Consider the following 17,631-nt stretch of genomic DNA (forward strand, 5'->3'; position numbering starts at 1 on the left):
CTATTTACTGAGATAGTGTGGAACACATTTATGTGAAAACAGTGGCGCTTGAAAAATCTTCATGATAAACCATAAGATGGGGCGCACATGTTACCATCAACGCGATCTGTTCTTTCTCTTGTAAGCTTTAAAATGGTTTCACCTTTCCAATTTTCCCTCTGTAAATGATCGTGTTTATTCTATCATGGGGGGAGATATATTAATACCTGTGAACGCACACAAGGTAACATACACATACACGCACAAAAACACATACACACGCACACACACACACACACACACACACATGAATTTGATGACATATGCCATGGCCAGTGTTGTAATGAAGATACTCGTTAACGTTGCCGTACAATGTGCTGCCGTCACAAAATCGATATTATGACAGCTCCATATCAATGGCAAGCGCGGAATCTGTCTAATAAGTCTGTCCTTGGCTGAAATGGCTCATTAAGTCTGACTTATTTCATCAGAATATCCAAAACATTTTCCCTAGCTTGTGCGTTGAACTTTATTTCAGTTCAGAATGATAGATATACGTACAAGTAAGTGTCCAGGTATGATAGCGGATCTCAGGGACTGCACAGAGGCGGCCATGAAAACGTAGTTTAGACGTCATTAAAACACAAACTGCAGGCTCCGTTCAACCTCAGTTTTAATTTATTTCTCTCTTTTAAAAGTGTACAAAAAACTTTAGAAATATCTTCATGTGCCAACATGTCCTGCAAATCAACCAATTATTCCCAGTTTAAACATTGAAAACGCGAAAAAGAAAAAAAAACCTACAACAAAAGCACTTGAAAGTTCTTGAAATTTACGGAAAGACCTATAGCGTTCTAATAGATAACTGGGCAGTCATGTAGACGTCTAGTGTACTTGTAGTACGGAAAGACATAGCGTTCTAATAGATAACTGGGCAGTCATGTAGACGTCTAGTGTACTTGTAGTACGGAAAGACATAGCGTTCTAATAGATAACTGGGCAGTCATGTAGACGTCTAGTGTACTTGTAGTACGGAAAGACATAGCGTTCTAATAGATAACTGGGCAGTCATGTAGAGGTCTAGTTTACTTGTAGTACGGAAAGACATAGCGTTCTAATAGGTAACGGGGCAGTCATGTTGAAACTAAGTGTAGGAACGGATCGAACAATTACGCGTGAGTTGGAGGAGATTGCTTTATCTTTGCGTAAAGAGCACATTTCAACTCCACTTCCAACACAAAGTAAAATCCCAATAACGCATAACGTTATACATCAAATGACAAGAACTGAAAGGCCTAATATTTTGTAAATCGAGAGAGAGAGAGAGAGAGAGAGAGAGAGATGTTTATAAAGCTGCAATATGAATTGTAATGAATTAAAAGCGCAATGTATGCAAACCATGAACGTGAAACAATACAGCCTTCTCTGTAGACTTAAGTACATACGTGTAGTAGTCAATAATAGGGTCAATTCACCAATGTTATGATCTTTTTTTTTTCAATTTCCAGAGCAACATGTCCAGAAACAGCAGGATTCATCTCCACCGCTTAGTCAAAGATCCGTCCCCTCCCGTCAACCCTGCAATTCTAGTGAGCCACCCTAACGCTACCAGTATGGGAGTGGACAACCCAGTGTTCATTTTTGACGAGGTCGACAACCCCCGTCTGCCGTCTAAAGCCACCATGCGTAGCTCCGTGTCCGGCAGTTCCACGCTGTCTATGGCTGACGGCTTGCCCAACTTGTTCAACATGAGTGAGAGTACGATAAGTGGACACGTGTCGCCACGTCGTGGAACATCTGGAGGAGATAGCCTCTTTGTGCCCGGGTCAGGTCAGTTTGACTCTGTACACAACTAATAATTAATAATTAAGGTATGACCGGAAATACGTTTAGAAATGAGCATGTACATGCTATTCCATTTTTGCGAGTGTAAACTATTGGGAGTGTTATGAACTCCTTATGTCCCAGAAGTAGTCACTTTTGAGGCCGTTAACTTCAAATTCTTTGCCAATCTGCCATGATTTGAACATTTTGACTGAAACTTTTTTCCTATTAATGTGGAGAGTTGACCAGCCAATAGGAGCAGTCAAATTAATGACTACTCTCTTGTGACCTTGGCCGATACTGTCATAGGGTAGCTTGAAGAGCGTGAGTGAGTACTGGTACAACACCAAGACCCTCAAATACACCAAGGCCACAGTAGATTTATTACCGGCATTATAGGCCTTCCTATTGGTTAAAAGGTATTAATTGTTCCGAAAAGACAAAGAGTTATGCTTTTAACTGACGGCTTACTAATATCTGACACATTAAAGGGATAATAACTCTTCGTTTGGGCCAAAAAAATGAATTTTCCTGGAGTAAACAACAATTTTCCCACACTTACCAATGGTTAATGAATCCATTTTTACATTCAAAATTAGACCCTGTTTTATTTCTAAAAAAGTTTTTTTTTTTTTTTTTTTTTTTTTTGTTAAAATCTCTTAAGAGATTTTAACTGAGTATAGCCATCAATGGAGGTCACGTGGTCTAAAGACAAGCTCAGATATCAGAATAATAGCTATAACTGCCGTTTTTGTGGTAAAACAATATATATTTCTATGAGTTATTCACAATGTTTTTATTGTGAAATATAGTTCTCATATGAAGAGTTATTATCCCTTTAAGTTTGGTTAACGGCCATCTATATTTATTAAATTATACTTTTTTAGCAAAATCTATAAACAGAAATTACACTCGCAAAAATGGAAATGTTTATGTTTAATGCTTTAAAACGATATCGAGAGACACCTTATATACTAAACGGTGTAATGTGACATGGAGCCCCCCATAATTGAGTCTGCTTCCCATTCATTTGTACATGTAATCCTCACCCTCGATTTGGCTCACTTAGGTCCGACTAACCCTATCCATTATACCTGTTGCTAAATGCAGGATGGACTTTCTCTTACATGGATCTTCAGTTTCGCTACACCGGCATACTCGGACTAGAAAGACAGTTCTACACCTTTCGCAGCTAGCTGATTAGATTTTGATTTCTTATGTTGACTGGAAAACTTGCTCATCAGTAAACAAAAGAATACTGGGGAGTAATCAGAAAACAAAAAAAGTCGCCATCTAGTCATCTAGCTGCAAAAGGCCTATCGACTTCACCACCCGTAGCCCTTCTGGCGCCTCATAATCTAGTTTGAACGCTATTTTGTAACTCCTCAGTTGGTTTATTTCGGTCTACGTTGGCCCGAGAGTGAAATTTTATGGCGACTGAACCCATTTGCTGAAGGCGCTGTAACACCAACTTTGCGTTCACATGAAGAACAAAATGCGGCCTTTCTCTGAGAGGTGTAATAAAAAAGACTTATTATTCAACATCAGCCTAAATTCGTTATACAACAGCGACCTAGATAAGATAACGATTTCTCCAGCCAGTAAATATACAAAATATGCAATATCAGGAATCAATTAACCTGTAAAAGAGTCGATGTATTTAAAAGCTTTTAAAGCAGTAAGAATTAAATTATTGAAGACGTATGTAATTTGTTTTACTCGTATGTAAAATGTACATGTAGACTGAAGACATATCTCCATGTCTAATAGGAACAGTAGTACTTGACGGTTCAAGATTTTCCCTAACATATATGTTGATTACAACTCTCAAGGGGAAAGAAGTGAAACGGAGTATGCAGGGATGTGTAGGCTTCATTATAGGACACAGTGTCTCCCATAGTTGCTGGCATACTTCGCTGCCTAAGTAAATTACATACCTAACAGAACTGCACAACGTGGGGAGCTACAACTATGAGGCACTCTGTGCTTCATTTCTCATTACGGAGACCACATTCGCTTCGTTAGACAACACAGTAACTTCTGTTGGTACTGTATGTTATGTTATATTTACGGAAAGCCCAGTCCGTAAAATATTTATATTGCACTGTTGGTTCAGTTATTTATAAAGCAAGTCATAGCTTGGCCCATCCATGAAAACTTATGAGGCCTCCAGAAATGTTGACATCCTACGCTCTGCCTCGGCGTCAAGTGTTTTGAAAAAACATTCATTTCACAACCTCCTTAATTGCAGATATCAGAGAGCAGATCAACCATTCATCCAATAGGGCAATACGTAACTGAAATTAAAATGCTTGGCAATGACGGTGAATGCAGAGGGCGGGGTATTATTTTAGTTTCTTGACCACACCAAGAAGGAACATGTTCCGGACAGCGTGGCGTGTAATGGCTGGCATGGGTTTGGTGGGTTCCAGGCAACATGGCCTGTAATGGCTGGCATGAGTTAGGTGGGTTCCAGGCAGCATGTCCTGTAATGGCTGGCATGGTTTAGGTGGGTTCCAGGCAGCAAGGCGTGTAATGGCTGGCATGGGTTAGGTGGGTTCCAGGCAGCATGGAGTGTAATGGCCGGCATGGGTTAGGTGGGTTCCAGGCAGCGTGGCCTGTAATGGCTGGCATGGGTTAGGTGGGTTCCAGGCAACATGGCGTGTAATGGCTGGCATAGGTAAAGAGTTCTTTAAAACACTTATTCATGGTGCTTCTTTCACTTTATAAAACTAGAAAAGCACTCCGAGAGCGCAGACCTCCGCCAAGGCAGTAATTTTTTTATTATTATTGATTATTGATTGATTATTGATCTAGATCACCACCAAAAACTAATCATCTGTTCCTTGGCCCACTTCTGACAGTACCTGAAAATTTCATTATAATCGGTCCATAACCTTTTGAGTTATGTTCATGACAGACATGATTATTGATTATTGATTGATTATTGATCCAGATCGCCCTAGATTTTGACTCACTTAGTTCAGACTAATCCTAACCATTATAAATATATGGAGAGCGGACATTCTGTTACATGGACCCTCAGTTTCGTTACACCGCCCCTAAGACGCACTTTAACACCAAATACTATTCGTCTTAGTGAGTTTTTCTCGTTATAGTTGTGTGTGTGTGATGTGTATGATGAGAGAGAGAGAGAGAGAGAGAGAGAGAGAGAGGAATGCTAAACACCACTCCTCTTTTGTAAAAACGAATCGATTCGAGCGATCCGCATTAAATTGGTTCTGTCCTTTGCCTTGAAGCTGCTGCTTACAGTTAAATGTCAGATCATTTGGGGAAATTAAGCTATCACAGCATACAAAATCCTTTTATCCCGAGATGTGAAGAGCGGAAACATAATGTTGTTTATATGTTAAAACCTCACAGATCGAACCACTGCTTCAAATAATGCCAGGAGCGACATTATATTATGCCTTATTTGCTAACCTGGAAATGGTGGCGTTTTCTTTAATTTGAACGATGTTTCCATAAACTGTGTAGAGTAACTTTTATCTTTCGAAACATGCGAAAAAGGATGAGGTTATTTCCAGTTTTACGGCTCCCGTCTCTCCGCTGTATTATCTGAGCTCTCATGACCTGGAAGCGTGCAAGTCGTCATTAGTTTACAGAAACTGACATCCTCGCTCATGCCATTCGTGAAATTTGGATTTTAATTCAAAGCATGCCGCTGCGGATATCGGTAATTGGGATTGGTACACAATTTATTTCCAAGCAGTTGGTATCGAAGTCAGAAAATTGAAAGCTGAGGAGTCCAATATAGCTTCAGTCTTCTTTCTCTGCGGAGTGTATTTGAGGCAGACGTAGTTTACCATCGCCACCTACAACGTGAACCAGTACGTCTCATTCTGTTGCTGGACAAATGACAGTTCATGTGATCGGCTCATTGGGAGACAGGAGATGAAAGGAGCCGAGTATATTCTACTATAAATATGAAGGATGACCTGTCATCACAGCAACGTGTGCAGCTCCCACAGTGCATGCTAAGAAGGAGTTTTAAATTTTTTCACCACTGATGTTAAATTTCTATTACACGAGCCATTTCCATTGACGTCTGTCACAGGTTGTAATCGAAAGTGGTTGTATCTGACTGTACCAGGTCCTTGGAGACTGAGACTGAGATAGAATGTATACTCTTATAGGTATGTGATTGTATCTGACTGTACCAGGTCCTTGGAGATAGAGACTGAGATAGAATGTATACTCTTATAGGTATGTGATTGTATCTGACTGTACCAGGTCCTTGGAGATAGAGACTGAGATAGAATGTATACTCTTATAGGTATGTGATTGTATCTGACTGTACCAGGTCCTTGGAGACTGAGACTGAGATAGAATGTATACTCTTATAGGTATGTGATTGTATCTGACTGTACCAGGTCCTTGGAGATAGAGACTGAGATAGAATGTATACTCTTATAGGTATGTGATTGTATCTGACTGTACCAGGTCCTTGGAGACTGAGACTGAGATAGAATGTATACTCTTATAGGTATGTGATTGTATCTGACTGTACCAGGTCCTTGGAGATAGAGACTGAGATAGAATGTATACTCTTATAGGTATGTGATTGTATCTGACTGTACCAGGTCCTTGGAGATAGAGACTAAGATAGAATGTATACTCTTATAGGTATGTGATTGTATCTGACTGTACCAGGTCCTTGGAGACTGAGACTGAGATAGAATGTATACTCTTATAGGTATGTGATTTAAATGTGACTGTACCAGGTCCTTGGAGATAGAGACTGAGATAGAATGTGTACTCTTATAGGTATGTGATTGTATCTGACTGTACCAGGTCCTTGGAGATAGAGACTGAGATAGAATGTATACTCTTATAGGTATGTGATTGTATCTGACTGTACCAGGTCCTTGGAGATAGAGACTGAGATAGAATGTATACTCTTATAGGTATGTGATTGTATCTGACTGTACCAGGTCCTTGGAGATAGAGACTGAGATAGAATGTATACTCTTATAGGTATGTGATTGTATCTGACTGTACCAGGTCCTTGGAGATAGAGACTGAGATAGAATGTATACTCTTATAGGTATGTGATTGTATCTGACTGTACCAGGTCCTTGGAGACTGAGACTGAGATAGAATGTATACTCTTATAGGTATGTGATTTAAATGTGACTGTACCAGGTCCTTGGAGATAGAGACTGAGATAGAATGTGTACTCTTATAGGTATGTGATTGTATCTGACTGTACCAGGTCCTTGGAGATAGAGACTGAGATAGAATGTATACTCTTATAGGTATGTGATTGTATCTGACTGTACCAGGTCCTTGGAGATTGAGACTGAGATAGAATGTATACTCTTATAGGTATGTGATTGTATCTGACTGTACCAGGTCCTTGGAGACTGAGACTGAGATAGAATGTATACTCTTATAGGTATGTGATTGTATCTGACTGTACCAGGTCCTTGGAGATTGAGACTGAGATAGAATGTATACTCTTATAGGTATGTGATTGTATCTGACTGTACCAGGTCCTTGGAGATTGAGACTGAGATAGAATGTATACTCTTATAGGTATGTGATTGTATCTGACTGTACCAGGTCCTTGGAGATTGAGACTGAGATAGAATGTATACTCTTATAGGTATGTGATTGTATCTGACTGTACCAGGTCCTTGGAGATAGAGACTGAGATAGAATGTATACTCTTATAGGTATGTGATTGTATCTGACTGTACCAGGTCCTTGGAGATAGAGACTGAGATAGAATGTATACTCTTATAGGTATGTGATTGTATCTGACTGTACCAGGTCCTTGGAGATAGAGACTGAGATAGAATGTATACTCTTATAGGTATGTGATTGTATCTGACTGTACCAGGTCCTTGGAGATTGAGACTGAGATAGAATGTATACTCTTATAGGTATGTGATTGTATCTGACTGTACCAGGTCCTTGGAGATAGAGACTGAGATAGAATGTATACTCTTATAGGTATGTGATTGTATCTGACTGTACCAGGTCCTTGGAGATTGAGACTGAGATAGAATGTATACTCTTATAGGTATGTGATTGTATCTGACTGTACCAGGTCCTTGGAGATAGAGACAGAGATAGAATGTATACTCTTATAGGTATGTGATTGTATCTGACTGTACCAGGTCCTTGGAGATAGAGACAGAGATAGAATGTATACTCTTATAGGTATGTGATTGTATCTGACTGTACCAGGTCTTTGGAGACTGAGACTGAGATAGAATGTATACTCTTATAGGTATGTGATTGTATCTGACTGTACCAGGTCCTTGGAGACTGAGACTGAGATAGAATGTATACTCTTATAGGTATGTGATTGTATCTGACTGTACCAGGTCGTTGGAGATAGAGACTGAGATAGAATGTATACTCTTATAGGTATGTGATTGTATCTGACTGTACCAGGTCGTTGGAGATAGAGACTGAGATAGAATGTATACTCTTATAGGTATGTGATTGTATCTGACTGTACCAGGTCTTTGGAGATAGAGACTGAGATAGAATGTATACTCTTATAGGTATGTGATTGTATCTGACTGTACCAGGTCCTTGGAGATAGAGACTGAGATAGAATGTATACTCTTATAGGTATGTGATTGTATCTGACTGTACCAGGTCCTTGGAGATAGAGACTGAGATAGAATGTATACTCTTATAGGTATGTGATTGTATCTGACTGTACCAGGTCCTTGGAGACTGAGACTGAGATAGAATGTATACTCTTATAGGTATGTGATTGTATCTGACTGTACCAGGTCCTTGGAGATAGAGACTGAGATAGAATGTATACTCTTATAGGTATGTGATTGTATCTGACTGTACCAGGTCCTTGGAGACTGAGACTGAGATAGAATGTATACTCTTATAGGTATGTGATTGTATCTGACTGTACCAGGTCCTTGGAGATAGAGACTGAGATAGAATGTATACTCTTATAGGTATGTGATTGTATCTGACTGTACCAGGTCCTTGGAGACTGAGACTGAGATAGAATGTATACTCTTATAGGTATGTGATTGTATCTGACTGTACCAGGTCCTTGGAGATAGAGACTGAGATAGAATGTATACTCTTACAGGTGTGCGGGTGGCGAAGTTTTACTTTCTGACACGTTGACTTTTATGTCCCCCCCTTTTTGTCCCACCTTCCATTCCGGTTTTTTAAGTGACTGTTTTTCTTTGTGTTTGTTCCTTAGTGATCATGATGAAATCAGAACGTGTCACCAAAGTGTCTGACGTAAAACCACAGTCCGAGCGAAGTGTTTAAAGTCTGTGTAGAAGAATACATGTTGGAGATTTTGTAGGCTGTTAACGTGATCACTACTTGGGTACTGTAACGTCTGTTGAAGTAGACGCTTCTCCACATACTAAACATTCGTCAACAGAATTCGTGCTGTTTTCTAACATTACCGCTGTCGTATTTCTCCAGGTATGAATCCTCCGTCTCGTCAATCGAGTCTTTACTCTGCAGACAGCGTGGTGGCCCCGACCTATAACATCGACGCTCTATCCCTGCCTAAGACGCCGACCACGCTGATCAGGTCCCGTACACCGTCTCACAGCCTGCAGTCCCCGAGAGCCCGCAGTAATAGCTGGCGCAGTATGAGGTCTAACTGGAGCGAGCTGATCCGCCTGGCCAAGGAGGGCTCTGACTCTGAGGACAGCGTATTTGAGGCTGGTGAAGAACAGTGAGTATTCTAATACAGTAGATTATGTCCGTAGTCACATCATCAAATGAGAACGTTATAATTGATATTAATTAAGGCATGGGTACTGTAGTTAAATACTTAGCATACCCAAGATTTGTTCTGAGGAAAAAAATAAAGAGAGCGAAATCACACCTCTCGGCACGGTCAACTTAGATACATGTATAAATGCTAATTTACTGACAGTTTCACCAGACTCTTTTGTGTTGTCGGGACTCAAATTGAAAGATGGTCTAAACACCAAAACCAATAAGTGGAACCCAAATGACTCTCACATGACTGTCACATGACTGTCACATAACAAGGGCGCACGACTTGCCTGTCACATGACTAGAGCACGACTTGGTAGACGTACATGTATAACACATGACTCTCACATGACTGTCACATGACGGGAGCACGACTTGGTAGACATGTGTAACACATGACCGTCACTTGACGAGAACGACTTGGTAGACGTACATGTATAACACATGACTCTCACATGACTGTCACATGACGGGAGCACGACTTGGTAGACGTGTAACACATGACTGTCACATGACGGGAGCACGACTTGGTAGACGTGTAACACATGACTGTCACATGACGAGAGCACGACTTGGTAGACGTGTAACACATGACTGGCACATGACGATAGCACGACTTGGTAGACGTGTAACACATGACTGTCACATGACGAGAGCACGACTTGGTAGACGTGTAACACATGACTGTCACATGACGAGAGCACGACTTGCTAGACGTGTAACACATGACTGTCACATGACGAGAGCACGACTTGGTAGACGTGTGAAACATGATTATCATATGACGAGAGCACGTCTTTGTAGACATGTGTAACAAATGATTATCACGTGACTGTCACATAAAAATAACACGACTTGACTATCACAGGACGACAGTACAACTTAACACCCAAATTCAGCAATAGGCCTAAAGACCATATGCCCACAAAGAAAAAAATGATTTCTGGACTTCTCAGTATAGCGTTTGTGTGATTACGGAATGAATATACAATTCCTTACTGTTTTGTAACTAAACAATTATCCACACCACTCTCGGCTTTATTGCGAAATGTAGCGTTTAAAAACAGTGTCACGTACTGTCCTTTATACGGATTGATACACACGTCATTTGAATAGTTTGTCTCAAAAGTACAAGCAGTTTCCACTTCAAAAACGGCAGCCAGTAAACACGTTGTACTACACAGCATTTAAAGAGTGATTTGGTTTGTTTCGCGCTTATTTCCCATAAGCTGGTACCGAATGTATTGGCCACGTAGGTATCTTCTGGTATCTAAATCAAGGACATCTATTGATTGCAGATTAAATTATGTAGAACTTTGAAAACAGAGGATATAGTATCGTTGCTTTGTACACTGATATTTCTTTAATGTGTCTCATAACACAATGAAACCTTTTCATAGGTAACACAGGTATCTTCGTGTTTTCAGACATTCATCTCATGCGAAAACATGTTGTGGAATCACACTCGATACACAGTAGAGACTATTTTTCGGGTGGATAGGTTGCTAACACCTATATAGGATATTTTGATAAGTGATTCTGATATTAATGTCGTGTTTTATTTTGAAGGGCTTATCTTTAACTTCAAGTAACGTATGCTACTTATAACTGGCGCCACATACTGTTAATTCCCTAAAAATAAATTAAGCAAACTGTCACAGTTAGATGTTTATTAGATTTTTATTTTATATTTATGACATAGAGCTCTATAAAATAAAGGCAGCATGCATAATAACAACGTCCCGGCAATGATCTAAACCAAAAAGTCTTTGACAGGCGTCAGTAACGTATGCATGGTTTTGGAAGATCAAAATGATAATTGCTGACTGGAGAACTAAATACTGTGCATATAACCATATGTGCTATATACTCAACCATTTTACACACACACACATATGTACAATGGTTATCGTTATGAAATTTGTATATACTTTTAAGGATTTTTGTAGAACAGAATGGACACAGTTTTGCTTCTTATTACTGATAATGAGTGTTGGCGGACGTGAATTACGTCAGCGCACAGACTGAACCAGACAGATGCTTGCAAAGTTCAGAGGACTCTAAGAACGACATTTCGACGCCGTTAACGATTCCCCGCAGCTTACGTATCTATCCATCTATCTATCCATGTACTATCTATCATGTGAAAGATGATGTATGTACATGTCTACGTGAAAACTTGTATTCCCAGTGTATTCATGCAGGTATATTGAGAGAGCGAGAGAGATTCCTGTGTACATTTATCATAGATAACAAGTCAATATGATAATAACAAGTCAATAACATATGAAATAGGCTCATTTGGAAAATCGAATGATCTCGTTCACTAATTTAGATAAGGTAGATTGCTGTTCGTTTTATAGGTCTCTGCTGAACAGATAGCATCGAGTCTGTTTGTAGCAGTTTTGCTTTCATCTATTACTCAAACCAATTGACAGAAGATGGGATTGTAAATCCATATTAGCATGGCACATAATTACCCTAGCATTGACTTCATTCGGTTCTCATCACATTGCGCGAATAATGAAACCGCAGTTATATTGATTGTGATGACACAAGCTCCCTATACCACAGCACTTGACTTGTGTGCGAGCACGCCGTTAACGAGATAGGCTGTGAAGGAAACGCTTTATAGCCAGATTTAATGTGTGTCAAAATAATTCAATTTTTGTATGTCAAAATTCATACTTATTTTTCTAGATTTTTAATTGGGTATCTGCAGTACATTAGCTTTCAGCCAAGATGTATTTATCTCAGTGAAGATTGACATGAGGATGTGTCCTGATGGGTTTAATGTAATACTGTAAATTATTGTAACCGCCAAATTATGTCCCTTCCTCTCTGTAATGAACCTTTTCCTTCTCCTTCTCTCTCTCTGTCTCCTCTTCATTCCAGGAGAGCGTCAGTGTCTGGGTTGAGTGAGGCACTCAGTGAGCGTTTGCACGAGCTGGTGGTGGCCTTCCAGTCCAGAACAGAGCGCACCAAAGAGATGCTAGCACAGCAGGCGACACCCTCCTCTAGTCCCGGTCCATTCTCTGGTAAGTCTGAACATACCATGCTCTAGTCCCGGTCCATTCTCTGGTAAGTCTGAACACACTGTCCTCTTGTCCCGGTCCGTTCTCTGGTAAGTCTGAACACACCATGCTCTTGTCCCGGTCCATTCTCTGGTAAGTCTGAACACACTGTCCTCTAGTCCCGGTCCAATCTCTGGTAAGTCTGATCAAACCGTCCTATAGACTGGGACACATAGCTAAAAGTACCCGGATTCAAATAGATCTGAATCTGCGCTTTGCGACACTGCATATATTCATTGCGTCTTTTCTGTTTTTTATGCTTAAACCATCATTATAGTTGTGACCTTAGATTGTTCCATAGCTCTACGATTCAAGGTCTCTGTAACTTGTGATTGGCTGACTCAGACTCTCGCTCTCCATTTTACTGGCACTTTTGGAGATATTGGTATTATTGGAAAGCTATGTACTTTTTTGACATCAGGATTGATACTAACGAATATAAAGTTTGTTCTATTCCCCCATATGGTACATACTGTATATTACATATAGGAACTTCAACTGCCCATATCTCAAAATTGCTTAATTGGAGTTAAACGTTTTATTGGATTCGACCCGGCGTATAGCATTACTTATTCACATTTTTTATGCGTGAACCAATTGTTTTTTGACCTCATATTCATTTCATTATTGATACATAATGCCTTTCAAATATAAGCACCGCCTGTCTGTAATGTAAACTTCAATAATGCTCCATATTTAAAGTAACAAATTTCTCATTGCCAATTTAACAACACGAATCTTGGAGAGTTCCGAAGTAATCAAAGTTTTAAGATAATAACTTGGTCACTTTGATTTCAAATCTAAAATAATGCAATCTACCTTTTAGTCCCTTGTTAAGGCAGCGAAGATGTCGTTATCTAACAACTGTCAAGAAATTTAACCTGAAGATTTAGCGACGACATCCCGCAAAGAGACCCCGTTATAAGACAAGTGTCACGTGAGACGGACCCTTGGGTTATCTCATTGGCAACTGAACATACAATACAATACAACCTGGACTCTTGGGTTCTCATTGGCAACTGAACATACAATACAATACAACCCGGACTCTTGGGTTATCTCATTGGCAACTGAACATACAATACAATACAACCCGGACCCTTGGGTTATCTTATTGGCAACTGAACATACAATACAATACAATACAACCCGGACCCTTGGGTTCTCAATACAAATGATTCTGAAGAGTAATTATTATCTCATAAAACAGTATTCATCGTGTGCTTGTTTATCTCTTCTTTATTTTACATTTTACTTTTTCTGTTGTCTGATTTTTTTAAATATGCGTGTTCCGTAGAGTGTTAGTGTATTGTTGGAGACCAGAGTCCAAGACCCCCAAGGAAACTCTGTCTAAAAGTATGGAGAGTAAAATGAACATGTTGTGTTTCCGTAGAGTGTTAGTGAACTGTTGGAGACCAGAGTCCAAGACCCCCAAGGAAACTTTGTCTAAAAGTATGGAGAGTAAAATGAACATTTTGTGTTTCCATAGAGTGCTCCAATGCCATAGAGGACTATCCTCCAGTGGCTCGACGTCGTCTGGACTCGTTCATTCCTGGCTCCCGACTGAGTGGTACCAGTCACACTGAGGACGTCCACGAGGCTCACGTGGTGTGTGGGCGGTGTCACGTGACGGTTCCCCGCTCTCTCTATTGGCTCACCACAGGAATCGATCCGCAATGTGAGTAGGGTTTAAACATGAGTGGGAAGTTTTTATGCCAAGTTTTTATGGGGCTTGAAAATTTGAAAATTGCTCTCTCCATGCTTGATTTTTTGTCCCAGGTTGTTATGCAAAGGCCTCACGGACTTAACTTCGTCGTGTATATATTAAATTTGTGTTCCATCTTTGAAGATTTATTCAGTTTCGGACAATGCTATTTAGTAAAGAATTGGCCTTCTACATATCTGATATATTGTACATCAATGGCTCTGATTACTCTTGAAGATTTTGGTGCGGTTTAACCAAAGCTGCAACAGACTGGAACTGCTTGTACTCAGTAATGGATATTTCAAAACCTTTTGAAAAACATTTTCATTTAGTCCGACAATTATTGTTTGATTTCACAGGCAGTATATTTTGACGTTTACATATATTAGACTGTCGAGATCAGCAATTTTCTATGAGTAGCACTTTATCTTATTCAATCAATTTAGAAAAAAGAAAATGATACCCATTTACCTTGGTGGGTACATTATTGTTTATTTGGAAGATAAATTGGGTGTCTTCAGTGATTTTGGTAATTGACGTCCACATCGTCAATCAACAGTGATCTTCATTTAAATTTACAGCAAAAAGTTACATTATTTGGCTGTTCCTGGTTACTCTGTGTTTCGTATATAACGTGTGGAGTATTCCTCTGCGGGCTACGTTCCCATACCAAACAGAAGAAAACCTCAGTTACTGGCTCAGCATGGACTATGCCTGTGATATCATCTACGTCATCGACATCATATGTGTGAAAACCAGGATCAAATTTCTAAGAGATGGACTTCTAGAGGTAGGTGCACGTCTCTGACTACAGGTACGGTCAATTCTGTGTTCTAGTGTTCCTGTGCGGTTGTTATATGCCTAATTAACTGTAAATTGGAATATAGAGCTGGCATCCCTGGTCAGAAAGCAGTGTGTGTGTGTTTGTGTGTGTATGTGTGGGGGGGGGGGGGGAGAGGTTTTTCCTTATGCTTTCGTACTGCTACATATTTGTATTTACTATATATTCAACATAGCAAGTCTTCATTGCAAAGCATTTAAATTGTATGTCTTTTCCTAATGTGGTATATGTGAAGATGTGAGTGTATGTTTAGGCAGATCACCAGGTAACAAGTCTTACCTGTGGACATGGAGCAGGCCCCAGCCTAATCCAGGCAGATAATACATCCTTCCTGGCTCAGTATAATGCTCGGAATAATAATAATAATAATAATAATAATAATAATAATAATAATAATATAATTATTCCCAATTGCACCTTGGTCTAAAAGACTTTAGAACCCATCGAATTTTTATTGGGACCGCAACATATACTATTCCTGATCCTACAATAATATGTGCTATATGTACCAGCCACGCTTTATATTAGTGTCCTTTATTAAGAAAGACTATTCCTGATCCTACAATAATATGTGCTATATGTACCAGCCACGCTTTATATTAGTGCCCTTTATTAAGAAAGACTATTCCTGATCCTACAATAATATGTGCTATATGTACCAGCCACGCTTTATATTAGTACCCTTTATTAAGAAAGACTATTCCTGATCCTACAATAATATGTGCTTTATGTACCAGCCACGCTTTATATTAGTGTCCTTTATTAAGAAAGACTATTCCTGATCCTACAATAATATGTGCTTTATGTACCAGCCACGCTTTATATTAGTGTCCTTTATTAAGAAAGACTATTCCTGATCCTACAATAATATGTGCTTTATGTACCAGCCACGCTTTATATTAGTGTCCTTTATTAAGAAAGACTATTCCTGATCCTACAATAATATGTGCTTTATGTACCAGCCACGCTTTATATTAGTGTCCTTTATTAAGAAAGACTATTCCTGATCCTACAATAATATGTGCTATATGTACCAGCCACGCTTTATATTAGTGTCCTTTATTAAGAAAGACTATTCCTGATCCTACAATAATATGTGCTATATGTACCAGCCACGCTTTATATTAGTGTCCTTTATTAAGAAAGACTATTCCTGATCCTACAATAATATGTGCTATATGTACCAGCCACGCTTTATATTAGTGTCCTTTATTAAGAAAGACTATTCCTGATCCTACAATAATATGTGCTATATGTACCAGCCACGCTTTATATTAGTGTCCTTTATTAAAGGGATAATAACTCTTTGTTTCGGCCAAAAAATGAATTTTCCTGGAGTAAACAACAATTTTCCCATACTTACCAATGGTTAATGAATCCATTTTTACATTCAAAGTTAGTCCCTGGTTTTTTTCTAAAAACTTTGGTTTTTTGTTAAAATCTCTTAAGAGAATTTAACAGAGTATAGCCATCAATGTAGGTCATGTGATCTAAAGACAAGCTCAGATATCAGAAAAAATAGCTATAACTGCCGTTTTTGTGGTAAAACAGAATATATTATATTTCTATGAGTTGTTCACAATGTTTTTATTGTGAAATATAGATCTCATACGAAGAGTTATTATCCCTTTAAGAAAGACTATTCCTGATCCTACAATAATATGTGCTATATGTACCAGCCACGCTTTATATTAGTGTCCTTTATTAAGAAAGACTATTCCTGATCCTACAATAATATGTGCTATATGTACCAGCCACGCTTTATATTAGTGTCCTTTATTAAGAAAAACTATTCCTGATCCTACAATAATATGTGCTATATGTACCAGCCACACTTTATATTAGTGTCCTTTATTAAGAAAGACTTGCTCCTTCCTTGTACTTACATCTTCTGTCATGTGTAAAAACTTTTTTAATGTTGTGCATAAAATACATGTAACCAGTATGCTACAAACAAGGCAGCAAAGCTGTCAAATGTACAGACAAAAAACAGAAAATAAAGATGCAAAATAGATCATTTTGTCAATTTTGATGCAATGATAAATAATGCTTATAATAGCACTGTCAGTCAACACTGAATTTTAATCATGCACAACAGGTAACATGGTCAATAACAGGAGTGGACCCAGAGATATTTTCTGACAGTATTCCAAAGAATCTATGTTGATCCATCCTCCTTTTTGATGGTCTTCCAACAGAAAAAAATAGATACCAGTCAATATAAACTTAAAAACCTGACCATCTTCCGGAAGACCCAGTAGATGGTCTCAATCCACCCCTTCAATAAGATTACAGTTTCAGGACCATGAGATTTCAAATTCACACGATGAAAGTCCCAATATTTGAAAAATTATGACAGTGCATAAAATAATATTACATAATGTTTAATGATATAAAAACCAATACAACTGCTTATGTGGAAATACAGAAAATATAGAAAATGTGCAGATGCC

At 39.0% G+C, this 17,631-nt stretch overlaps 1 protein-coding gene across 2 annotated transcripts in view; it reads left to right on the plus strand.

Moving 5' to 3' along the window:
• LOC106168438 (cyclic nucleotide-gated channel beta-3) overlaps positions 1 to 17,631 on the plus strand; it is a 67,221-nt gene that overhangs the window by 29,251 nt on the left and 20,339 nt on the right. For both annotated transcript variants that reach the window (XM_087010192.1, XM_087010191.1), the window contains exons 2-6: positions 1,488 to 1,809; positions 9,253 to 9,511; positions 12,454 to 12,596; positions 14,122 to 14,310; positions 14,919 to 15,127. In XM_087010192.1, coding sequence (XP_086866318.1) covers positions 1,494 to 1,809; positions 9,253 to 9,511; positions 12,454 to 12,596; positions 14,122 to 14,310; positions 14,919 to 15,127 — 1,116 coding nt within the window. In that variant the 5' untranslated portion in view covers positions 1,488 to 1,493. The remainder of the gene's footprint in view (positions 1 to 1,487; positions 1,810 to 9,252; positions 9,512 to 12,453; positions 12,597 to 14,121; positions 14,311 to 14,918; positions 15,128 to 17,631) is intronic.

The sequence above is a fragment of the Lingula anatina genome, chromosome 4 (assembly GCF_051362555.1).
Source record: "Lingula anatina isolate TDL-2025a chromosome 4, LinAna3.0, whole genome shotgun sequence".
NCBI lineage: Eukaryota > Metazoa > Brachiopoda > Lingulata > Lingulida > Lingulidae > Lingula > Lingula anatina.